This window comes from Ascidiella aspersa, chromosome 8, assembly GCF_963924565.1.
Source record: "Ascidiella aspersa chromosome 8, kaAscAspe10.2, whole genome shotgun sequence".
In the NCBI taxonomy this organism is placed as follows: Eukaryota; Metazoa; Chordata; class Ascidiacea; order Phlebobranchia; family Ascidiidae; genus Ascidiella; species Ascidiella aspersa.
Genome location: NC_139454.1, coordinates 12664956 through 12692170, shown reverse-complemented (window position 1 = coordinate 12692170; position 27215 = coordinate 12664956). Strand labels below are relative to the sequence as shown.

General features: G+C 36.4%; 2 protein-coding genes across 2 annotated transcripts in view; one reads left to right on the top strand and one right to left on the bottom strand.

The window, feature by feature from the left end:
- LOC146136194 (uncharacterized) overlaps positions 1–21141 on the top strand; it is a 30474-nt gene extending 9333 nt beyond the window's left edge. The window contains exons 5-23 of the mRNA XM_083395327.1: positions 559–747; positions 1945–2136; positions 2302–2373; positions 2750–2872; positions 3087–3248; positions 3314–5438; positions 5870–6072; positions 6522–6632; positions 8745–8855; positions 9270–9410; positions 9902–10027; positions 11931–12119; positions 12654–12785; positions 13031–13231; positions 13360–13494; positions 15199–15365; positions 16154–16292; positions 16986–17105; positions 20154–21141. Of these exons, the coding sequence (XP_083251453.1) occupies positions 2061–2136; positions 2302–2373; positions 2750–2872; positions 3087–3248; positions 3314–5438; positions 5870–6072; positions 6522–6632; positions 8745–8855; positions 9270–9410; positions 9902–10027; positions 11931–12119; positions 12654–12785; positions 13031–13231; positions 13360–13494; positions 15199–15365; positions 16154–16292; positions 16986–17105; positions 20154–20332 (4512 nt within the window). The 5' untranslated portion in view covers positions 559–747; positions 1945–2060 and the 3' untranslated portion in view covers positions 20333–21141. The remainder of the gene's footprint in view (positions 1–558; positions 748–1944; positions 2137–2301; positions 2374–2749; positions 2873–3086; positions 3249–3313; positions 5439–5869; positions 6073–6521; positions 6633–8744; positions 8856–9269; positions 9411–9901; positions 10028–11930; positions 12120–12653; positions 12786–13030; positions 13232–13359; positions 13495–15198; positions 15366–16153; positions 16293–16985; positions 17106–20153) is intronic.
- Positions 21142–24484: 3343 nt separating this feature from the next.
- On the bottom strand, positions 24485–27215 carry LOC146136193 (conserved oligomeric Golgi complex subunit 8-like). Its single transcript, XM_083395351.1, has one exon. The coding sequence runs from the start codon at positions 27181–27183 to the stop codon at positions 25381–25383; it is 1803 nt and encodes a 600-aa protein (XP_083251477.1). The 5' UTR covers positions 27184–27215; the 3' UTR covers positions 24485–25380.

Sequence of the window (27215 nt, the reverse complement as noted above, 5' to 3'; positions counted from 1 at the left end):
GAAGCGTGGCATCAGCACCGGCCTGCCACTGTAAATCATCCCGTCACGACCCCGTTAAAAATTAAAAAAACAGGGACATCACGGCCGTTTCGATCCTTTCCCCCTTCGATAGATCGAATAAGTCGATCAGTAAAGAATTTTCAAGCAAGGTCAAGCTAAAAAAAACTAGCATGGGTGGATTCGCTAATGCAAAACATATAGGTACCGCATAGGAAACACGTAAAAGGTTAAATAGTATATAAACGATACGCCCAAACGGTTAGGGTTTAAAATAAATCCAGCTAAATTGTATTTCTAACCACCAAAAGAGTCCGAAAGCATTAGGCCTACTACCTATCAGACAGAAAAGTATTTTATATTTAGCCTAGGGTGTATATAGATCTTTCAACCTGTCCCATATTAAATTTAATTGTTTTATTCTTTTCTTTAGGTTTCCTCTCTTACTACCTGTATGAGTCAATCTTTTTTATTCTATTAATTCAAATTTTAATTATACTATTTTGCTGTGCGTAGTGATGCAACGAGTAATATTGTAAAGTTAGAATTTTCCTTATTAAGGTTTATGTCTGTCGTTGTGCAAGTCTCATGGAAAATGCAAGCGAGCTATAGGAGGAAAGTACGCGTGTGTATGTGACCCCGACTACAGGGGTTTGCTGTGCACCATCCACGTGCAGCCTTCAACGCCTATTCGCCAGACTCCTCGCCCCTCTATCACCCGCAGTATCGGATTACCGTCTCAAAATCCAGGTAAAACTAAAACAAAAAGGTGCTATTTGCAGGGACGTGCAGTCAGGGGAGGCAGGTGAGGCACTGCATCACCTGCCAACGTCTGGAAAAGCAAAATATATATCAAGCAAAAGTTATATCGGTTAATCTCTACCGCAAATTTTACATTTCTATACCTAAAGCGTGCTTTATTTTTTCTTCTATTTTGTTGCGTTATTCATATCAAGCGTTCAAGCGGTCAAAATCATTGAATACGCGAAGAGAGGCAGCGCTAAGCCGTGCCTCTCTTCAGATCACAAAAGTGCCATACACTGTATTATGCGTGCCTTTTTCTTTCGCTAATTCTCTCGGAAAACATGTTGAACGATTTAGCTATGATTTGAGGCATGCCTCAATTATGACGTCCACGCTATGAAACCTTTCTTTGTCCAGCTTAAATGCCGATATTGCGTGTACATTGACTTCTTGTAGTGTAAAGCTCTAAAGTTGAAGTCATAAATAAAGGCAGACCTATTGCAAATTTAAAAGTTTTGCATCAGACGACTGGACAAAATAAATAACATTTAAAGAGATTGGTAAAAGAAGGAGTGGATGTGTGGCTGTCACAGGCGTAGTCATCAAATGGCTCGCACTATTACGTCATAAAAGATGTAGTCATTATTACGTTTGTTATATTAATGTGGTTTTACTACTGTACTTTTTGGTGATTTTGTTTTCGCTCTCTGAATAATTTTTGAGTATTGCGCAAAAACTCAGTCAGTTGCTGCTCGAAACGGTTTGCTAGCATATTTATTTGTGTTCGATACGCAGTTCATACAATGGCAAAAGCTAACAAAAAGAGTTCAAACTTTATTTTTATTTTTATTATTACGATACCGTTTTTGTGGTTGTTAAAGAAAAACGTGACTCGAAAAAATTAGTGCCTCACCATCTAGGAACCTCAACGCACGTCACTGACTATTTGTAAAACAGCTGTTCACAATCCAGAAGAAAATATACATTAAACATTACATTAATATGAAAGCGCATCACATCGAAATAAGGTTATAAAAAACAATCATATATTCCTATCACATCTGGCGCAAACTGGGGGTTTCTTCTATATTCTTTCTACAGAGCACTTAAAACAAAATTAGAAGGTAATGTATTAAGATTTTACGGCGGAACATAGTATCTATGGCAAACTAACAGCACATAGTGTAAAAGTGACTTTTTTAGGATCAAGTAACCTACTACCGGATCTACCGAAATACGTGGAAGTAGGAGGCACAGCACTCGGTAAATGTTACAAGCCACAAAATGGTGTAAGGTGTGTGGTTGCATTTACCCGCCTGATGTCTGCAATGGAATGCTGTGTCGGTCGTGGAGAAGCATGGGGCCCATCGTGTACATCGTGCTCCTTTTTTATAAGTAAGGACTAAGCATACAGAAGTTGGCAAAGTCATTCGTGTTACGTCACACTAATTGAAGTAAACGATTTAGTTTTAACATAACTGTCTTTTATGAAGCAATAAAAGTGATATCAGTGACGCTTGACCAATTGTTCGCTTGAAAACTGCTTTATTTTGCCTATAGGATTGCAAAAGTCGAGGCATCGAAGTGTATCTTGCAGAAGAGGTTTCACATTGGCTAACGACCTATGCAAAGGTATTTTTACATAATCACAGTACTTTTAGGTGTTTGTCTTTAACGCTATACGAACTATGAATTGATCTATTATCTGACTACAACGGCCTGGATTTTTTTTATCTAAACGTAATAAAATGTCATACTACTAAAAAAGTTCACTGGACAGGTGTTTACTATGTGATATGTCGTTGTACTGCTAAACCCGCACATCTAGGTCAAGCTAAAATTAAAAAGGTTTGATAACCCAGTTGGTCGAACACAACAAAGTATGCAAAGCAGTATAACACCTGGAAGGCTAGTCGCATTATGTTGACAAAATATGATTACAGGTGTCAACTTGTCGTCCCTTGCATATTACCTCAAAATTGTTATCAAGTCGCTTTGTTTTTTTTAGACGTCAACGAATGTGATAACTTGGAGAACTGCCAAAACGGGGTTTGTTTCAATACCAGGGGCTCTTATAGCTGTCAATGTAACGAAGGATACCATCTTCAAACATCTTCGCAATCCTGCCTCCGTACGTTAAAATATTTATTTGTTTAAATATGGCTTTTTTGCAAAGTGTATGCTGCTCATGGTGCAACCTAATCCATTTACATAAAAAAATTTGACAATGCAATTTAAAATGTTTCCCAGGATTTGTTGGTTGCGTTGCACGCAAGTTAATGGTCGACTGTCCCGTTTAATGCTTATTAATGTACGCAGTCAATAATAATTGTTTATTGTTGAAGGGAATCGTGTGCCATCTGGTATCGCAAAATGTTACGTGAAATTGTCCGATGATGGAAAGTGCTTAAACGAAGGAGTGATCCACGGGAGCAAGAGAGCTTGTTGTTGTTCTGTTGGCAAAGCATGGGGGTCAAACTGTGACCTCTGCCCGACACATGGATCTTGTAAGAACTAGTTTAGGCACAGAATATTCAATCAGATTATATTATTAAAATTTTATATTTTTTAGCTGGTCATCGATCGCTATGCCCGAGTGGAGGCGGATATTTTAAAGTGCCATCGAGCAATAACAACAACAATATACCAAGTACAGGTTCTATTGATTACATTACAACGGAAAATCCAGGTTCAAGCGTGAACAACTTTCGAACAGTACAAACTTCAAAAATACAATTGACTAAAACACTTTTGCCCAGCAAAGTATTGGCAACAAGTAAAATATTGCAATTGCCACAGAATACTGCCGGACACGTTCCTCTCACAGCAGCCACGTATAGTGACGAACATCTCCCACCCACAGAAATCTCCTCCACAATGGTGGCTGTATCCACAGACGTTGCAACTTTAGACGCGATAACTCCACCTGGTACAAAGTCGCTTTCAATAGACCGCACTTCGGTAAAGCTACAATTTCCAAAGTTGTTAAACCCTCTATTAAACAACTATCGTGAGGTTTTAAGTATCACAACCCAAGCTACAACCAGACAAAGTCATACATCAAACAGCAAAGCTTACCAGAGTTCTCCAATCAGTATGATAACACTTCCTTTCACGAGACACCCTCAAAGTGAAACCTCAAAGAGCTACAGTACTCAAAAGACACATCACCGGGATACAATAACTGATATCGAACAACCTAACCGTCAATCGTCAATCCAACCGCAAAGTTTAACCAGGCAAGGTGCAGATGATGCACAAGGTTCTTCTCACTATGTTTCTCCACTGACGCGTGTCGGGAAATTTGTCCAGAAGTCTGCTCATAAAAGTATCGGTTATGGTCTAACCACTCGGAAAAATTTGAATTCAAATCAATGGTTCACGATGGTTGCACCGGTAAAAACTATACCAAAAGTGGTGCATGCCGATAGTTTGCATTTCACCACTTTTGCAAAATCACAGCGCCTCATTACAAAAACAATAAAAGTTAACAATGAAGAAGACAAGGCTGTTTATAGCGAAGCTTCCACAGCAGGCAATCATGACTATAATAGTGTAACGAAAAACAAATTCTCAAAAGGACTGTCTTCAACAAAATCGACGAAAGCAGTTACTACTTTGACGCATTTAAACAAGAATGTCAAAGATTTTGAACCTTTCCCCAAATTAAGTTTGCCTAAAATTTTACATAAACCACCCTTAACTAACTTATACTCCGTTCCTAATACCTATAAAGATTCATCACAAGTTATAAAAAATAAAGTACCTCATCGCTACTTTGTTTCACCCACAACATCAAGACATAACTTGTACAACATAAGTTCGTCTAGCCCAGCTCAAAGTTCTACAAGATCAAGTACTTCCACTTCTCTTTATTCCTCCATTTTCACTTCACTTAATCGTATTGCTAACACCACTGTGTTTAATACTCCTACCACCATTGCTTCACTTTCTACTAGTTTCTTCAGTACACCAAGCCCTTCTACTAAACCTCTTCCATTTACTGCATCTAGCACCACCCTTGCGTCAACTGACTATTTTATTCCTACCACCGTTCTATCGACTCCCACTGTAACTGTTTCACGCCCTCATTCTGTGATTTCTCGTTCTACTTTTACCAGCTCTAGTGCTTCTTATAACTTTCCTAATCGCAATGCTACACCTTTTTCTACCACCAGCCAAGGAATTGTTACCACTTTAAATTCGTCTCCCACTGCCACAACTAACATTCTTTCAGCTACCAATTTCATGCCTTTTACTGTTTCCACTAATTATTTAAATGTCTCATATTTATTTTTATCTCCTTCTCTTGCTACAACAACTGCAAAATTATCTCTCCCACCTTCTACTACTACTACTACTACTACTAGTACTACTAATCCTAGTACTACTACTTCTTCACCTACCTCCACAAATTACTTTACTCCTTCCACTTTGCTTCGAACTGTAAATTCTCTTTCTCGTTCTCCACTTTCTGCTTCGCTGACTAACGAAACGTTTTTTTCTACAAGTTTATCTGGTTTTGCGCCCATTTCCACAACCGTTTCCAGCAGTACTTCGAAATATAACTTAGATTCTATTTCTTCTTCTACTGATCAACCTAAACGAGGTATTTCCTATTCTAACATTCCTACCACTAGTGACCTGTTGAATTACTTGCTTCACAGAACATCGAGAATTAAAGAAGGCGATCAAGCGTAAGTTTTAAAAATTGATGTTGATTTTTATAGTTATGTGTGGTAAATAACACAAAAGATTACAGCTCTTTAAAAATGTGTCTGTATCATTTAAAAAGGCACTGCTTTTTTCATGCATTATAACATTTTCTTTGGCGTATCTATTCTAACACTTTATTACCATAATAGAGATTTTTTCTGTTATGAAAACCACGGCGTTATCGTGCGTGTTGCGATTAGTTTGGCATGTCATTCACATTTTAAACTGGATAAATGAAGTATTAAAAAGTGCCTGTTAAACAAAATCTCTTTAAAAGAAAGTGTATTGGAACTTGTGTTACTAGGTGCAACAAGTGACAAACTATTTATTAGAATATTTTTATTTGCGAAAGTTGTATAATTTGACACGGTACGGTAAACAAGTATTTTTATTTTTTCACAAATTCCTGCAGAGAGATGACTGCCGATCCCTACGATGACACATTTCACAATTTTGATGACAGTGTCGGCATTGGGACTTACGAATATCCCATGGATGAAATCAATGCTTGTGACCCGAGTCCTTGCATAAACGCTGGAATGTGTTCAACTTCTTCAGACGGAGAGTTCATTTGCAGCTGTTTGTCCGGTTTTAGAGGGGAATTGTGTGAACAAGGTGTGTGTTATTCATATTTGAATGGTTGCTTTTAGGTTGTTTGAGGCAAAACTTGTTTTAGGGTTGTGCAACCTGCGTCACAAAGAGCGGACATATATGTGGCCTGCTGCAGATTTAGTTTCGACACAGATACTCTGACAAGTAGTTAAGTGGTACACTTAAAAATATATGCTCTTCGATCTGACTCATGAACACCTGGATAATAGACTTTAGGTTGCCAGTTCAGTTTACGTAAATCTTAGTCGATGATAAATGCATTTACCCCGAGGCCTAGCTCAGGCCTACGCATATTTCGCCTGTAGGTATAAAATGTTGCAAAGCTATTATAAAACCCCAGGGGTCGGTTAACAACGGCCCGCTAAAGGAAATCATACAGCTCGAAACTTCTTTCAAACTATAGAAATTCTGCATCAGTGGCAGTAGTTTTTCATTTTAAATTGTTTTTTTAGTGGACTGGTGCTTTTCAAATCCGTGTGAGAATAATGGAGTATGCGAGATTTCGAATGAATATTACCAATGTTCATGCTTGCCTGGAAACACTGGTCGGCATTGCGAAATTGGTGAGTATCGGCAAAGTTGTTTTTAAGTTGGATTTCGTACTCTTTAATCTGTATAGGCTACATTCTTAATATACTAACGCCGATATGTTGGGTGTGCATGTGTGCAATTATGAATGCACACTGAAGTGTGGCAATGTTGCAAGGACTTAAGTCAATTAACTTGACTTCGCTCGATCGATATTAAGTACGTAGAAAGTAGCGCAAATGAAAGCGCAAATGAAACCGCATACCGCAACACACATTATTTGGGTTAGGTTAGGGTGTTAGCGTTTCTCCGTAAGGCAACTGCGAAATAGAGTGAATAACTAAGAAAGGGAATCCTCTGATAAAAATGGCGTGGCTTGTCACAAAGCGAATGCAATAAACGTCGTCACGTGAAAGAATCGTGTGAAACTCGCTCCACACTGACGCCGAAACAGACTAACGTTCGCGCTCCAGGAATCTTAGGACACCATAATCAAGTAAACATCAGCACAAAGTGATGCACAATTCAGGTAAAATGAATAGCAATCTGCCTCCGCATATCTATTCAAACTGTTATATCGAGCCATGTGCTGTGCAAATCATTTTTTGTGTCCAATGCGTTGCAACTCATTCTAAATTATTTTACGAATTTTCGCTTTGCCCAAATGATTTGTCACCACTTCCTTGACTGTAACTCCTCTGTAATATTTTGGTTGCATATTTGCGCAGGGCATCAAACTATAACCCAGGTTTCTTAAGGCTACTTTTTTGTGACGTTCTGATAGGACGTAGCTTTATGACGCCATTTCTAAAAAAGTCATCGTTCCGGTAAATTTTAATTCACCCCGCTTGCGGCACCCCAACAGGGTTTAACAATTGGGTGAAGTATTTTGAACCACGCTGACACATGGACTAAAGCACAGTGCAGCCAAGAATAAAGGAAAATTAGAGACTATAATGCTAAATATTGTGAAGACCAACCAAGATAAAAAATTAACAATTCTAACCGAGAAAAATACAAGGATACAAATGCCTATAGTTTTACCTAAGATTGCCCTTATAAGTGGTCTTTATATAGGTGGTTGGTAATATAATTTCGCCGGAAGATCAATCTTACAATTGCAGCATGCCTAACAGCAACAGTATATTCATTTAATTTTACCTTAAATGAAGTATTAATTCCGGGGTTCGGCATTATTATAAAGGTTTGAAACAATTATTGTTTTATAGTTCGGACGCACTAAAGGCCCGTTTTTTTTGTTTGTTTTAAAATTATTTTTTGTCTATTATACAGGTATCTTTGAAATAACATAACAGTTGCAAAGTCTTCTGGTCTATGGTCTACTGCTCTATGGACAAATTATTATTAATTGTAGTCAGCGGCGTATCCAGAGGGGTTAGTGGTTCGCCCCCTAACAATTCTTCGTTAACATTTGGTGCGGCCCGCAAAGACCTTTTTGGGTTTAGTTTTGCCCCGCGACGAGAAAAAGGTTGCCGACCCCTGTCCTAAGACCACGTGTTTAGTGTGTAATTGATACAACTTATTTTCTCTCAACCACACTTGTATTTTAGCTGACTTGGCACACTGCTCGGCGCAGATGTTGCGCTAATAGTGGCATAATATCACGGTATTGCAGGTGGCGAAAGACGTGCTTGTAATTTAGCGTAGTCGCTTACGTTGGACCTAGGAACTGCGCTGCTGATAGTAGAAACACGATTCTACCAAAATCAATCACACATATTTAACGGTCTTGGTTTAGTTTTTCGCTTAACTAAGCGATTTTTAAGTTAACGATTGCACACTATGCGGTTTCGACGCACATGTTCGCTTTGCGTCTGACGTAAATGGCCTGTGTTTGAATATTTTTTTCTGACGTCATTGCAATCACTATTTTATGACGTCATTATCCATTATTGTCAGACGGAAAATAGGGGAACACTGAGTTGAAAATTTGGGAACCCCCCTTTTTGATGTTCTGGATACGCCCCTGATTGTAGTACCTACGTTATACCAAAAAAGCGCAGTAGCCTCGTTTTCGGTAATGTCGCGTACACCATTTTTGCAACTGAACCATTAGCTTGGCATAGTTTAAAAATTGTAATTCACTTGTTAACCACATTACGCTTATCAATGTGATTTGTTTGTAGTTTTGGACAGTTGCTTATCAAACCCATGTCTTCATGGAAGATGTCGAAATCGTTTTCAACGTTTTGTTTGTATTTGTTTTTCGGGTTACACTGGAACAGTCTGTGACCAAGGTAAATAGATACTGTAGACTAAATTCATGTCTAAAGTTTTACAAAAATTGGTTTTGCTTTACCTTAACCCGCTGCACTATTTAGTAACATACATGAACACAAACGTGATTTCAACATATATTTTAACTACTTTGTGTGGCGTTGTACCTAATTTATGACCGTAACAATAAATAAATGTTTACTAATATTGAAAATAAATTTATCAGAGCTTTGCTTTTAAACCACGACTCAAACATTTAACTTAATTTTACCAAGATTATAAAGTATGATTTCCATAAACGACGTATAAAGAATGCTTATAAATATAATTACGTTTTTATTGAGCAGTTGTAAAAATGTTTTGAGTCGGTGTCTGATTCCCAGCCTAATAATTATTTTTTTAATAAAATTTACGAAGAAAATTATTTTTTATAGATATTAATGAGTGTGAAATTGGAAACGTCTGCTTGCTTTCTACCAACGTTTGTCTAAACACCGAAGGATCGTTTCGTTGTCTTCAGTCGATCACATGTGGACCCGGTTATCAACCGTCAAGCGACGGTTCTACCTGTCAAGGTAGTTTTTATAATATTAATATGATGCGTGTACAGTACACTATGCATGGATCTGTAATGTTGCTTCAACACAAAACTAAGACTCGTGGTAATTAAGCATTTAAAACTAAGCTATTTTTTTCTCGGAATGCTGTCTTGTACTTTACCACGTATCTACTTCAGTGTTTGCTGACCGCGGGTGTTTGACATTTGTAACAAAAATATTGTAGTTACATCCGAATGTTTCACAAAACTACTTTGGCCAGCGATTCATATAATACATTTTTTTCTGTTTTTACTTTTTTTCATTTTTACGTATTTTTTTACAGCATGGTAAGCTGATATAATACTGTCAAAGCAAATTCCACAATGTGTATGTAGTAAGACGCTCTTAGTAACTTAGATGTCTGAGATTAGAATAGGGGATGATGTGCCCCTGAGATATTCGTTATTCAATACTTAAAATATATCCCGATGTTGTAATTTTCTACTTTGTTATTATTGTATTTCCAGACACAAACGAATGTGAAGAAATCCCAGCTAGTTGTGGGTCAGGATCTTGTGTGAATACCAGGGGAGCTTATTACTGCACCTGTTCACCTGGTTATGTAGTTGCTGCTGATGGGAAGTCTTGCAGAGGTAGGCTTAAAGCTCAGGAAATCAACATATACTCCGTCCCACTACTCTACTAGAAAATCGTGATGTTACAAAGACCCTATTCGCGAAAATATTCGATATAATTCGGACCAGTGTTGTCTAACTGTTTTTCTGTGAGTCTTTAAAAGCAATTTGTTTCATAACGCGGACCAATGTTGCGAGGGTAGATCCAGGATTTTAGTTTTGGGCTTCCGAAAATACCTCTATGTTATACCACAGCTTATGTCAGTGTTGCACCAACAGGTTGTAACCGGTAAAAAACAAAAATAAAATAATTAATAAGAGACGTGACAGTTCGACCCCCCACCCCCCAAAAAACAATCGCCAGTGCTAGTTATAAAGGCATTTATAAAAATTACTTTGAAAAATAATTTCGATCGGCTGTACGACCGAAGAGAAACCACGAAAAACGTTTGTGCGAAGCGAAAAAAACATAAGGTTGTTAATCTGAAAAAGTTTTCAATTTAGAGAGATGGTACTAACTATACAGTTTCCATATTGCAATAACGATATACTTAGACAAAACACAATAAAACTTTAATTCGATTAAATTGTATTAAGTAGATTGAATTGGAGAATATACAATTCGGGAGTCCGAGCGACAATAGCCTCCGTCACAGAGAGAATGTGTAATTGGAATAATTTAAGGATGTGCGATAAATTTTATTGTTTATCCTGTTTAATTTGACAAAAAATGTAAAAAAAACTAAACAGATGCACACGAAATTAAAATTTTACGTTTAGATCCTTCAAATAGAAAAGGAGTTATTACAGGGTTGCCACAAAGTGTTTGATTCTTTAAAGTCTTTAGAAGTCTTTGAATAAATTCACGTGTTGAAAAGTCTTTGTGATAAGCTATGTTTTTTTAAAAGTCTTGATTAGTCTTTGAAGTTGTGTTTTGTCCAGCTTAAGTTATGCTAAAAGTGCTGTCAGAAAAATTAAAAAAAAATTGAAATATCTGAATTTTTAAAAACAATTGTGTAGCAACCCTGTATTAATACCAAGCATAAAGTATGTTTAGTCCTAACCAACAATATCCTGCCGCCATTGAAAGCGTAGACATTGCATCAACTGCATTTTGCGATTACATCTCTTCGTCAAAAAGTAAAAATTGCGAGTCCGAAAAATATGCTTCATATATTACTATATAATTTCTTTAAGTGTTAAGGTGTTGGAAACGAGGCTCTTCGTAGGCTAATAAAAGATGAATGCCGCACAAAATAACAACGTTTAGATTTAAAAATAATAATTACAAGTTTACCTTAGTGTTTAAATTAAATAATTTACAATAGAGCTAACATCTTGGGAGCCCCGGTGCAGTGCAACGGCTAAAACGATGGTTGTTACGGCGCTCTAAGCATACAATACAGTGCGTTAGTCTCGTTTTAGAAGTTGAACAGGTGTTACGAACGATACAGTGACCGTATTTCAACGGGTTATAAAAATTGCATCAACTAGATTATTTGGCAGAAATTGCATTTTATAGGTATTTTTAGTTCACACACTGTTAGGCTGTGGATACGTTGGAAAAATTAAATTATTACACGGCGCCCGTGACTAGAACTTTAGTTCTTGACTTATTTGAATTCACTAACCTCAATCACTGAAGGGTGTCTTGAGACTCAAAACCTTGTAATTTAACTCAATTATAGTGATTCAAAAAGAGACTCCGTCGCGGATTTGCTTTGAGGTAGATACCACTCAAAATAAAGTTAAAGTTTTATTTTCAAACGTAGATGCCCGGTTTAGTAACCGTAAACGACCCTAAAAGTCCAGCTATTTCACCAACAGATTTGAACAGATCAAGTAATTAGAACCGGGTGAATAATGTGCTAACATTGTAGGCTAACTTTTGCCATTACAACTTTTCATTCGTCGTTATTAGATTTCAATGAATGTGAAACTGTGGACTGCGGCGATTCCGGCACGTGTATAAACACACCTGGAAGCTACAAGTGCGAATGTGGCGTTAACGAGCACTTCGACAAACTATCTGCTACTTGTCTCATTTCAAAACCGAAGGGAAGTGACGGATCTCAGCAAAACAGAGACGAAGCAGATGATACCTCTTTGGGTATTTGATAGGAATACTACTTTTATTTAACATTTAACCGCAAAGTTGATTACGTGAAAGTCTTACTATTCCGACGTTCGCATTCAATAAGCCAAAAAAACTGTTAAACTTAAAAGTAAAATACCATATGATGGAATATTTTTTAACCGTTTTTGTGGATGGGCGAGTGATATAAATCCCTATGAGTGGATTGCTGCATATGCAATATTTTTTGATTGCGCAAATGGGTGGATTCAGAGCTGTATAGAGCCAGATTAGGAACTCGGCGGAATTGACAAATTTGGCCGGAGTCGAATTCGGGACTCGGACTCGACTTAATTTTTTTAGCCGGAGTCGGAATCGGCAGTTTTGTGTTGTTTTTAACCGATTCCACAGCCCTGATTAAAATCAGGAGAAATTGTGTACAATTCAGAATTATGCAATTTGTTGAGTTAAACTTTTTCATTGTTTGGTATTTGGCTTTCCATTAATATCAATCTCTGTTTAGTTGTATACTTTAAAACAACTCTTTAAAGATTTCATTTAACGTTTCAGTCTTTCGGTCGTGCTATGCAGACGACATTTCTTGCAGCGTTTTGTTAATCGCCAACATAACCGAACAGCATTGTTGTTGCACATTCGGAAAGGCGTGGGGTCAGTGCAGCAGTTGCCCTCGAGTTGGAACAGGTATACCTGCATAATCTCACTGGAGGACAGTTTGATAATTTAGTTTTTTATAGTTTTTGCTGAAATCGTAAATATGAAGTATCACTGTTCTGAGAGAATGTTTTTTGCTATAAGAGTTATATGTATTGTCCTTAAATTTTTCGGTATTTTCTTTATGTGTTGAACGTTTTATGGCTTTCAACTGAGATTACTTATTCTAACGTGCTCAGCATATTATAGGTGTTTTAGACAAAGTTTATTTTTAGATTCGTTTCGTAATTTGTGTCCACATGGACACGGACTGGTAGCTGACCCAAGCACATTCGCTGCAAAGGATATCGACGAATGTTCATTGTTTGGTCATTCAGTTGCTTGTCCTAATGGAAAATGTGTTAACGCCAAGGGATCTTTTCAATGTATATGCTATAGAGGATTTTACTACAATCGTAGAATTCACGCTTGTAAAGGTATTTATTTTTCCACAAAAATGTTTATTGATAAACAAAATTTATAAACAAATTTTGAAAAGGTTGTTTTTAAAGTGGTAAACTTTTTACCTATTTATTTTAGTTTATACTTTTTTGTCCTCATGTAGATTTTGATGAGTGTTCTCTTGCCCACAAATGTGTTGGCGGAAAGTGTGTAAATATGATCGGATCTTTCCACTGTCAATGTCCACATGATATGGTAGCGCGGTTTTATCACATTGGCGTAAGATGTGAAAAACCAAGTAAGTACTGCTCATGGCAATGTAGAGTTTAAAGCGACCCTAAAATAACTGATATGGTTACATACTGTAAATTGTAAAGATGTAATATTATGTGGTAGAATATTTTCAAACCACGTATATTTGAAAACCACTGATACTATATAATAACACATTTTTTCGCCCTTCGAGCAAACTTCTATGCTTTTTACTATGTTTTGGGCAACAATGTGTCTATATTCTATGTGATCAACTCTTCTGGAGTCGTACTGTAGTAAGCAAAATGCCTTCGGAACAACTTACTGAAATCAGTCAGCTTAATCACGATTAAAACAACTAACTTGCGGTGCGGTAACTCATGACTACGGTCATACCGGGACCGTCGCTCTGCCAACACGAATGCACCGGCGCACAACTTTGTAAATAAAGGGCAAAATCGCCTGCGACTCGCGCACAAAACCTAAAATATAGCTGTATAGGGTTTAAATTGACAAAACTTTCACTTTAGAGCAGTGGTTCTTAACCCTTTTAAAGCCGCGCTCACCTTTGATAATTTCCCCCATGTCTTGCGCGCCCCCAACGAAAAGCAATTCGGCATTTTTCAATTAAATATCACTGAGACAACATGAAATAGTGAAGTGAATTGTTGGTCGCGCGGACCGCGAAAAAAATTGAGTTTTGTTTGGTTGAAATGGCTAAACTGTAATTTAGGAGGATTTTCGCATTGGGCACACAACAAATCAGCTCGTGCTCGACACAAGAAGATTTTTACAAGCGTATTGTGAGGGCATTAATTCCATAGTTGTAAGGCTGTAATGACAATAGTAAAACAAACGCATAGCAAAAAAATGCTGCTGTTCTAACTACATAAAATACAAGTTGAACAAGTTTAGTGGTACACTTCTGAGAGTTTTGTGGGCCACACGTGGCCTGCGAGTCGCAGGTTGGACGCCCTGATTATAGCGGCATGTATCATTTCATATTGAAAGTTTGTCAATTCATTTTTTCTCGCGATTTGCGCGATTGGATTGGATTGCAGTTGCATAATTGAGGGTTCGCCAACGAACAACAGGTGTGTTAGGCATTGAATGTTTTATGACGACCTTTTGACATAATCGTTCATGCCTTCCAGACAGAAATCCCGGATCTGCGGATTATAAACGACCACGTCATCACAGAGCGGTGTGCTTAGATTTTTATGTCTAAACAGCTAGGTGGTAACACTATTTATAGGTAACATTGTGTTTTCCTCTTTTCGCATAGCATTCGGAAAATGAAAATGTAACCCGATAGTTGTGCCTTGCAGCTTTTTGCTTATTTTTTCATCAACAGCGACCAAGAATAATTGTTACAATACAAGCGGAGGAAATTATAATGAGGACAAAATATGCTAATTATTTTACGATGCCATTTCATTTCCTTGCCGCTTTTTTGGTATAATAGTTAAAGACGCCTGGTAGTTCAGTTTAAAAAAATCAATTTTATAATATGACTTTTGGCGATTGAAGGCAACATTGCCCTCACGACTCACGAGTGTAACACCGGTCGCGGAGCACTACTTACACTTTTTCTAGCGTTTTATACATAGATATAGTGTTCGAAAAATGGACTTATTGTTACAATCCCTTGTAGGACCGTTCGATTAGTTAGTCGAATGATTAAACTGAAACTACTAATCGTAATACAGTAAATGAGGCTAATTTCGTGTACACAAAACATTCTTCGTAGTTAGAGGAGAACCAACAACCCGACGTACCCCGACTGAGACAAGATCTGTTGCAACTTTGCCGATGACGCCTCCTTTGCGCCACCTACCTGTCAGCGAACCATGTTACACGAACGAAGACGAAAGCTCGTTATGTACAGAAGACTACGAGCGCAATACTACTTACAAGGTAAATAAAATAATAAGTTAGATAGAAACTTAAATCGAAAGTACGTAACCAGATTAACTACCGTGCTCGCAATATAGTTTAACCGTTACAAGGCGGCAAAAACATTTTTCTCAAAAACATGCTGAGACAATACCCCTGATTTGAGAATCGGCATTCGAAACTAAAAACAATTAAAAATGTAGAAACGTAAATAAAAAAGCGTAATGTTCCTTTAAATTTAATGATTAAGGTATTTATATTTTTCGAAAAACAGTCAAAATATTACTAACAAGATGTAATTGAACCACAAACATAAATCTGAAGCAGCCTTAACATAGATACGCATCGGGTGTAAAAATCCCCTTAGTCGGTTTTTAGTTATATTCCACTCATTATTACATTTTTTAAACCCAAACATCCTTATATTTATATATATATACAGTATATGCTTACATTCCACCAACCCATGTCATATATCTTACCCAGCATCACTGCGTGGCTAACAAAATTCCAACCTCTGCTATTCCACCTTTATGCAAGTTCAAAACTGATAGGCCGCACATTGTAAATCATAAAGGTGCCTGGCTCCGCAATTATAAACAAGTCCGGCTTCGCAGCCCTGTCTCCCATCTGAACACATATCATATTAATTGATTACAACTGAAAATGCAACAACAAGCCAAAAAATGGTGTTTGTAGTGAAAATCGAACAAAACGTTCATCAAGCAAAAGATCGCGGTAAAATTGCCACATATTTCTATATATATTTATCCATATCATATCGCACCCTTATCAATAATCGTTTGCAGGAATGCTGTTGCACCATTGGACGTTCGTGGGGCAAAACTTGTTCAAAATGCCCAAATCACGATTCTCCGGATTTTCAGTTTCTTTGTAGACGCTTACCACGACGTGATCCTGTGCATCATCAGATAGACCAGCTTCCACGTAGGAGAAGTGTTGTTTTTATTAAAAAACAATTTATGGATATAAGAGGCAGTACTCTAAGCTTATAGTTATCACAACTTGTGTAGTGTACCCGTATAATTGTACCGCCCTATAAGTGTGTACAATAGCATCAAGAGGAAGACAAACTCTTTTTGAAATCCATTTATTGCAAACTTCATTGTCATTTTTGTGCGAATCTGTATCGTGTCAATTTGTGTCGAAGTGACCTTTCCAACTTGATATTTGACAAGATAAACGTAATCTATGTTTTGAACGTTTTACGTAGTTGTAATGCAGCCATACAGCCTTGAATCGACCGCCCTCCAGATTTGACAGTTTGCAAAATCATCTCAATAAATACCATTAACAAACACGAACCTTATTTTGCTAGCGCTTAGTTCGCCATGTTTTCTAAACTAACATGTTTGCTACTTTTAACAAAAGTACAGCGAAAAACATTCAAACCAAAAAAAAAAACATTCAAACCTGTAATGTGTCTCGACTAAATGCAGTTGCACATTTGTGCACGATATTTTTAAGCGTTACTTGATTTATGTCATCAATTTATGGGATAGGTTTGTGATTTAATTCTACAATTTTTTCCCCTTTATCAAACAATAAAATTCTCAACTCTTTCTGAGAACATTACTACAATAGCAACCCCCATATACTCCAATATCAAAATTTTTTTAGAGGAGATATGTGGAATTGAGGGAGGTTGCGAGAACGGAATATGCGTTAGACTTGTAAATGGCTACACTTGTAAATGCAATAATGGATATCGGTTAAATCCAAACAACATGCTTTGTGAAGGTAAGTCTTTAGAATACGCTAATTTAAGAATTAAACTTTGATATCCATTGAATTAGTTTTGTTTGGTTTGCTTTGACACTATTTACATTAGTTTTCGCATCCATTGTATCTTCGTTAAAATAGCTGAAACGATGTAGTTCTTAGGAGTTTTAAAGTTATATATACCTTGAACTCAACCGGTTTGCAATCGAATATTAACCTTAACGTATAGCAGTAGCATGCATCAGTTTTCGATGGTTGTTTTAATATCGAATGTTGAAGCAGACCACATTGGTTTTATAAGAAACTAATTTATTGACAATCCCTTAACTGAACAATTTATGAGTAGCACGACAAATCCTATCAGCACTTTAACATTTTACATATCTGTCAGCTTCGAATTTAATTATAGAAGTTCAACTGAACAAAGATTGGATATTAATTTCCACAATCGTAACTAACTGAATCACAATCGTTTTTTCTGTCATTTTAAGGAGTCAAGCCGTAAACAAACCGAATATTTCTAAGTAAACTGATCCAACCCGGGCTTGTCAGAAAAAAGCATGACTATCAACACAGATTTTAAAGCATTTTTTTCACTTTTTTGGGCCGTTTTTTAGGCCCTTTTTTATCGATACTTGACCTCACTCTCCAATCAATATGTTTGGTACTTTTGTAGCCACAAAGTTCTGCATTATACAGGCGGTATTTCAAAATACATAGAAACATAGCACAGCAAATGTAAAACTGACAAATAAATATGAGAAAGTTGTTTGATATTTGTGGTTTTCTTTAGCTAAAGGTAAGTTTGGCAATCTATAAATCTAAATCGGCATCTGTATGAAAAAATTTAATGATGACTATATAAAGTGGCGTCACACAATGACGCCATGAAACAATTATTTTTAAAACACCCACTGTTTTTGAGAAAACTCCTGCTCTAATGTATGCAAGTGAATTAATTGCTGACAGCGCGAAGGTCGAAAATTATTGTATTTATTTTATTTAAACACATTTTTAATAAAAAATTAGAGGTGACGCTTTAAGCAGATAACAAAAATTCGTCTAATTTTAAATATAATAGCATTTATAAATTTATTTATCAGAAATTTCACATTGTAGTTTTTTTATTATTTAGTTTTAGTTCAAACGATACATGTCATAGTATGCACGGCGTTTTTTTGGTTACAAAGATTTTCTTAAAACGTTCAAAAATGGACAAGAAAACGTATTTACTTATCAAAGTAGGAAAAATCCGTAACTCGTTTAACAGTGACAGTTGCTTACTGCTAAAACCGCTGCAATTTGCGCGATAATTGCCTTGACCATTTGGGTGGGTAAATCGCGCTACACTTGGCTAAGTCCGCCACACAAACTACCAAGCAAAAACGCGTCTCAAGCGAGCGCAATACCGGTACTCCAAATGAAGAGAATTATGTTTATGTCTGGGATAAAATGACTATAACTTTCAAATAATAGTATTGCGACGCCTCTCGTGCTCTCCCGCGCATGTTGCTCTGTCTCTCCCTTCGAGGAAAATATCCGTCCTATGGACATACCAAGCTCAAAATAATATAGATATATGTGGGAGATATAAACAGAAACAGAAAAGTATTCAAAATAGTGGATAAAAAAGTGAAGACCAAAAAAGGTTGTTCCACGGGGCCTATTTGGGCAGTTTTACGTTTAATAATTCGGGCACATTGCGCACCCATTTTCGGCTCTTGCGCAAAATTTTAGGCAACTGCGCACGTGGTACAAAATTGGGGGAACACTGCTGACAGGCCTAATATCTGTTTAAAGATTAGATCACTGACCAAAGGTGCACATCCCTGGATTTAGTGATGTGAATAAAATAATGTGTGTCAGTTGCGGCAAAAATCGTTTTTTTAAAAAGATGTTCGTACTAGCGAAATGTGATCAAACAAAAACAAAGATTTATTGCTCAGTGAGTATACTTCGTGCCTTCCTTACTAACCTTATCCTAGTGGGGTATGTTTTAATATAGATATTACATTGTAAAACTTCCTGTTAACGTTGCTTTTTATTTAAATTTTAAAGATGTCGTTAGTCTCACAATAAAAGCAAAATAGGACACGTTATAGTGTATCGTAGGTATTATGAATAAAAATAACATAACAGAAGACCCACATGTGAAAATATTTTACATTTTAAGCTACAATATTGAACGAAAGAGTACCGCAACCACGTTTGAAATAATTCAAACGGGATCAGAGGCCTCATATGGGATTTAAAAAAGAAACTGTGTTTTGTCTATACGTATGAGCGGGTCGCTTGTAACAAGCAGCGCTTTTTCCATATTTATATACTAGACGAAATACCCGGCGTTGCCCAGGTTAAATAGAATATTGGTTAGAAATAATTAAATCTTCAATAACCACGATAATGTACGAAGTATACCTGGATTTTGTCTGGTTAAACAAAATGAAACAATCCACCACACTGTGGGCTCTTTATCACTATTGTACATTGCGTTGTAACATGTTAAACTGCTAGCGTCATGTTTTAGCCCATGATTATGGAAGATAAATGTGGCAATCAGCATATACCCAAAAAGTAATGTTGCAGATAGCGTGAGATCTTCGTAAGATGCGTAAATAATGCAAACATATTTTTTAAACGGCATAACATTTGATTTATCCCTAAACGTTTGCACTGCGTGTCACTAAATTGAATTTTTTAAATCCTGTGATGTGTTTCAAATCATGTCACATCGTGTTTAAGATCGGTTAAGCTAATGCTTCCCCAAAATCAGAGTAACACCCTACCACCTGTGTGAAAGCAGCATTAATGGAATGGCGTGTTTAATTATGTGACTTATCTGCGTGACTCTAAACATCTATTTCTTGGTCTCGTAAATCCTCAAGACGTTGCTCTGCCAGCGACCAACTGGGCGAACATGTTCCTCACACACACACACACACACAGGCACTCACAAACTTTCTCTTTTATTACAAATTTATCTTTTATTATTAGAGTTTTTTTTAATAAAGTGTTGTTGCAGAATAAACCTAAACGTCCTAACGTTTTAAATCTTTCTTGTTTTAGATTTAAATGAATGTCTGCAGCATAACGCGGCGTATGAACTCTGTATTGGTGGAAGATGTGTAAATACGGTGGGTTCATTTCTCTGCGATTGTCTACCCGGCTACCAACCATCAAGCTTTAATCCCGCTGTGTGTATACCGGCTAACGTCGACTATGTCAATGACCGTCCACGACCCTAGTGATACGAGAGAACATAAATTAGTCATTTATAGAAACAATCCGCTATAAATTTATTAAACACTGTTGTGTGTTAACACCATACAAACTTATCCAAATGCAGTAGGGCTATATCAGAGCTGAAAGCAGTTGTTAGTAAAATAGACTGCGCAGCAAGGCTTACATGGCCACAAAATTTGAAATTTGTATGAAAATTGCCAGGACATTTGCAACACTCCGATATACAACTGGCCAAAATTATATGGTTTAAGCGTTTTTTCTAAATGATGTTTGAAATTGTATATATTCAATCCTAGCAATTTAAAAAAAAGCCGTTTAATGTCAGCATTTTTTTGATAGTTGTGTTCTTCAATTAAATTGTAAAAATATTTAGGATAGAATTGATTCCTCTAGCTAAATTACATATCTCATTTTTAGAATCACTTACTCCTATGTTGTCAAGTAACCATTGGTGTATATTGTCAAATTACACATTAAATATTGTCAAAACATATATGCGCTGCTGTTTAAACGCGATTAGTTATATATTCTTCTTTTCGTCAGCATAACAGCTACAATTTTTTCAAGAATGATTTTGCGCTTAAGTTTTTCTCTCTTGTTAAACAAAGTTTTTTGGTTTCATTTGATTTGAGTTTCCCGTATTTTTGTTGTGGTGATAGTGTTAAGATGTCAACATGCTTCATGTGTTGTATTTAGTATAGGAAATTGGTCGTTGTAAAAACAAAACTCGCGTAAATTCCTTGCCTGACTTAGAGTCTAAAGTGGAGAAAAAGTGAGTTTCTCTTACTGTTGGCTTGTCGGATTTATTTTGAAATTGCACAACCTTTACTTAGGGTCGATGGAATAATATTTCTGTAATATAAGTAATTTCAGCACTGTCTTGCAACAAATCAATACTGCCCACAGTGAAGGTAACGTATAGAAGTTGCAATAACGCATTCACTCTTGAGAAAGTAAGGATTATAATTATAATTTTACCTCATCACTCTTGAGAAAAGCAAGGATTATGATTTTAATTTTACCTCCTTAATAGCTCGATACTTCCAAGATTAAAGGTGTTTTTACCGTACCGTATTCCGACGTACGACGGTATGAACTAAAACCACTTGAGTAATAAAATACACTAGAATGGAACGAAAATTTGCATTCATATAAACAAAAACTTTGAATGCATTTTTTTAGGCGTCAAAAATAGAATCTCAAATCATTAAAAATTACTCCATAATCATCAAATTACTGGTTTGAGACAATTGGTCTATCTTATTGAGGTAAATTTGTTTATCAACAGGGGGCGGATATAGGATATTTGTTTGGGGCAGGGCATGCCAATTTTTTTAAAGATGACGTAACGAAGTTACCGACGTCATAAAAGTAACATAAAAATCGCCACACAGTTCGTTTTAAATTTTAGGGTTGAAGAGGTGTTACCTTCAATACAAAAACTATGCATTACAAATATGTTATCGATTTGCGCAAATACGCATTTATATCGTTTAAGTTGCCCGAACTTGTCAGCTTTGTGGGTGCGATGGAACGCAAGACCTTTTGCTAAAAGCGATTTTATTAAAATGGGCTACGACACACTATAAAAACGTATTATTATTTGTTTCAAAAATTATTTGCATTCACGTAGATAAAATAAGCAAAAAATGCAATTTTGCGGGCCATGGTCGCGTGAATCTCTCGATATCAAAGTCGAACATGTGCGTTATGGCGAGCAGGACGAGGAAAAGGAAATATGACGAAACGATTTTAAAGTAAGTTTACTTCTACACACAATACACAAACACGTTATAATCACTAAAACAAATACCGATGCTCGTTATTTACATCTGCGTTGATTGAAGCTAAACATATTGCCTACTTTCGTATCTAGATCTTTTGCTAAAATGGTTTATTTAATAGATGACCTAACAAAGTTATTTCATACCGGGGCATCTTTATTCGATAAAACTTTTATCATGGAGACGAGGCTCATTTTGCACCTAAAAATATTTGCACATGGCTCGATACAATGAAGATGATTTTGTGTTTCCGCTGAACATTTTTTTAAACAAAATATCGGCTCATGGTGAAAGACGTCAAGAGCGATGGTGGACCTCCAAGACGAATATAACTTTAGTATGACGGACAAGAAGTAGCTCGCTTCGCGCATAGCGCGTTGTGAAACACAGAGGTGGAACTAAACGTCCTTTCTGCGAGGATCCCTCCGTTACAGCAAGCTGGTTTCTTGCCGATCGATCTTTGTAAAAATGCTTACACCGGAAGAGTAACAACAAGCGAATACAAAAATATGGCCTACAGTGAAGAAATAGATCAGTAAAAAACATAATTTTTTTAAGGCACTTCAGAATACACTACTCCTGTAAGTGGGGGAGTGGGAGATGAAATCAATCTGTCCATACGATTAGAGCTTACTTTTTACGAGAGATGTACAAAAAGGGACGTAATTTTGCAACAGACAGAACAGCTCTGTGGTGAATTTAGGTAAACTTTGAAACGGTTTTATATCTGCATTGTGCGTTGTACGACCGATAAAAACAATGAAAACGAGCTTACATAAGCGGTGTGCACCTGGCGAGCGAATCGAGCGTTAACTGTTTTTAGATGTTTTCTGTAATTTTATAGCGTCATATTATAACGTCAATATGAGTGTAGTCCTATTTCAGACCCTTTTTTTAACCGGCCCACCACACTATTTTGTGTTTCTTAGGCGGCCTCTGTCAAAAACATTACCCACTCCTGGTCTACGTTTTTACGTTTATTAGTATGTCGATTTGACGCGGTAGAATTGTTTAGAAGCGGTATTGGTACAAAGATTGTTTTCATCAATGTCTTTGGCAAACGATAAAGGATATTAAAAAAAAAGTGTTTATAGGAGTCTGCAAAAAGTGTTTATAGGAGTCTGCAATGTTTCCTGTCATAGTGCTTGCATATAGTTTGTAGTATTATTTTTCCTACGATTGAATTGTAACTTTGGAAAGTACAAGCAAAGAAAAATCTCCAGAGAACACCTGACATGCTCTCGCGGCACACTGATTGCGGAGCACTGTTCTAGACTGCTGTATCTCTATAAATCGTTACTAACGCCTGGTATCAGGTATATTCTACAAAAAATAAGCATAATTTGGCAATCCCGTGGTTTTGGCATGGTGTTTTTAGGCTACCTACTGATTTGCTTGCACGACAATCGTGAATCATGTCGACGGATAACGGGTTCTGCTTTTAACGGTTCTATTTTCCAGCCAACATTTTAACTGGGACTGCAGAGTCTGTTTAAATTAAAACAGGGTGGTACAAGGTTGACAACATTGCGGGCCACAATATTTCTTGCATATAGGTTTGCAGGCCACAAAGTGTTACATTCGTGCGAGGGGCGGATCCATGATTTTTGTTTGGTCGGGGCATGAAATGTGACGCAAATGTTTAAAGATGACGTCAAAAGGAACAAAAGCTAGCCAGCAAAATAAATTTTAACGGCAAAACAAACATATTTAACTTGAATTTTTTAAACAAATTTACCACAACGATAAGAATGGTCTATATTTACAAAATAAAATTAATATTTACAAAAAAACATTAATATTCAAAATTAATATTCGCAGTATATTTTAAGAAAAATCAATTTACGCAACAAGAGACTAAAAACATCGTGTAGCGCTTGATCATGCCTTTCCAACGATGCCACATATGACTCGGTGATAGTTGATGCTATACGCTTTTATCGACGATAACCGATACTAATATTCACAAGCGATCGCGGTAATTTTTAAACGCCCGTCACTTGCCCAATTTAAATTGCAAGTGAACAAAATTTTATCCAGACATTTCTCCAAACTATATAATGCTATAGAAAGAAAAAATTTCAATGTCGAAAATATTTCATATTCAACATTTAATATGCGTAATATCGAGAGTTTTCATCCAATCAACATCCGACCAAAAATCGACCCAACTCCGGTAAGAAAATAAAGTGAAGTAGGCTACGACTTGGGACAAGCAAACAGAAATCCGGGACCAGCAAACAGAATCAGGGTATAAAGTGAAAAGGCAATAAAAACGTTATTTCCACTGTAATAGCGTTTCTTTTTCTGGATTTTGGGGCAAATATTAGAATTTTTGGGGCAAATATAGAATAATTTTTTAAATGTGGTCGGTACACGGAATTAAACGAAAATTGATAATAATAAAAAAAAAAGTCCTCTTGGCGCAAGTAAACCCTACTTACTCATTAGGGGATATTTCCGGTAAGTAACACAACCTTTCCACCAAATACACTATTGATTTTTTTCATATTTATGAACATTAATAAGTCGTAATTTGAACTCAAAGATCAATTCTGCAGAAAGTGACTTGCATACCCCAAAACATATTTCGCTTGAGAAAAAATTTAAAGAAGCACAATTAACCATAAATCCTTATCATTTCAGATTAATTTATTAATTACCTATGACCCAACAATAGCGTGTCCCAATTTTATAGTGTTAGTTAATACAAATACTGTATTTTAATCAGATTGCTGAAAATGATACTATTAGGCGTAAACTACAAAATCTAATAAAACATTACAGCATCCATAGTGCTTTTATAAAAAGGTCAACGTCAACATTGCAATTCATAAAATAATTTATATTAACAGGACTATTAATGTAATACAGGGTGGTCCAACTTATTTTCATTGCGGGCCGAAAACAAGGTTTATTTTATCTTGTGGGCCAATGTTTTTAAATTGTGATTCTTAGGCTTATTGCTGGCAAATTATACATAGTATGGCATATATACTAACTTTATGAAATGTATACCTTTGTTCAGTTATGGTAGTTATGAAATAATTTCCACACAAAAAAATTGAGAAACAAAAAATAAAGTGATGTTGCTAGATTGAAGCAAAGCTGACTATCAGTTCGCGAGCCAAAAAAGCTGAACTCGCAGGCCAAACCTGCAGTTGGACCACGCTGATGTAATATATCAAAAAAAATCTTGGGTATAATTTTTTGATAACAAACAATAAGTGCGAGACACGTGTTGTCAGTCTGTTATAGTAAACACATTAGTTAGGAGTATCAAATTCCTTTGAAGCAAGATCTTTAGCTATTTCCTTTTCCAGTTGACTGCCTGAACTTTCGGCTATCAAAGATTCTTCTTCCGCCTGGATCTTTTGAACAGGAGAGTCCCCTTGTCTAAACGTTAAAAATGGTGAGAGCTTGTCATGGATTTCTTGTAGTCTTATAGGGCCAGTGTAATCCTTTAGATTTCGAATAGTTGTGGCAAGGGAGCCGTATGTATCAGAGATCAGGCGATGTGACAACAAAGTTCGCAAACAAGCATTAATATGTGGAATTGTGTCATCAACAAAAGCGTAACAGAACCTGACAAAGTTTTTCTTTTCAGCATCACTAAATGCTGGTTCTTCGGCCTGGTGAAAATTAAGGATAATATCAGTCACTCTTGATATGGATGCAGAGATAATAGGAGGAAGGTTAACAGCCATTGATAGAGCACAACATGTTCTTAAATAATTTAGAGAAGCCAAAATTCCATTTAAATAAACAGCTAGTGGAAGAAAATCCAATAAACCTATGGGAGGTTGTGGAGTAGCTGCAACACTAGATGTACTGAGAGACATCCCTGGTGTACTCAGGGTAGATGATGAGATAGATGTTGCTACAAGAGAAAAGGATAGCATATCAGTTTCAAAATCTTGTGTGGCCTGCTCTATTAATTTAATGCAAGTATCTAAAGCATGCTTATCAAAAATTGGTACAAGCAAGCATCTGAAGTCAGCCCCAACTCTGCTAAATGACTGACCAAAGTACATGCACTGACCAAGAATAGAATCAAGACGATTTCCTACACCGATTGCTAAACATCTTTTTAAAACACTAAGGAACCTATTGATTCTGTATAGGAGCCAGCAATGAAAAACTGAAGCTTCAGAAGGCATGTCTTCCATCAGAGAATTTTTTCCCTCAAACAACACTGTAGAGTCATCAGAAAAAATAGCACGATATTGAGTTACAATATCAAACAAGTGAATGCGACATACTTCAATAGTTCTAGTTATGCAATCATAGCAGTCAGTTTCAGTTTCACCTTGAGGAATATTACTAAGAATATTGTCTAGCCAACTGTTTCGTGCCTCAAGAAACTTCAGTCTAAGTTCAGTTTCAGTGAAACACTCAAGTCTTCTTAAGAAGCCAACAACACGTAAACAGACAGGGAGTTGAATGGATGACCGAAGCTGACCCAAAAGTTGATCAAGCATTAACTGAGCAGACTGTTGGATATCTTTAATAATTCCATTAATGACTGGTATTTCAGAAATAAATTGTTTTTTATCCAATCTTTTGACATAAAACAATAACTCAAGTGCATCTTCATAGTACTGATTTCTTACACAAGTGTCCATAAGTTGTGGAATTTCTAAAATTTCAAGTAGTTCAGTATGTCGAGTAAGAGTTAGGGAGTTTACATGTCTGATTGTACTTATTTCAGAAGCTTCTTTGGCAAAAGTCTTGCCATGTTTAGACAAGCCAGGAATTTTTTCGATTACGCTTTGTAACTTTTCTTCTACAATACTAAAGTCTTGAAATATATTTCTTGAACATTCTGCTGTTTGGATAAAAGTTTTGTAATTATGAAAAGCTAGTTCTAAGGTTTGACTCAGAACATTTGATTTCTCATCAGACAACCGTTGTGGTTCTTGGCTTAATTGTTGGATTCCATAGGAGCAAAGCTTGGATAAATACCGAGGAAAATCTGGGTTTGAGCGCTCTTCTTCGGAAAATTTATCCTTAAAAATAGATGTCAATACACTTTCATCATCAATATCAATATGAAATCCTTCCTCCATTGTCAATTTCACAATGAGTAAAAATAATGTTT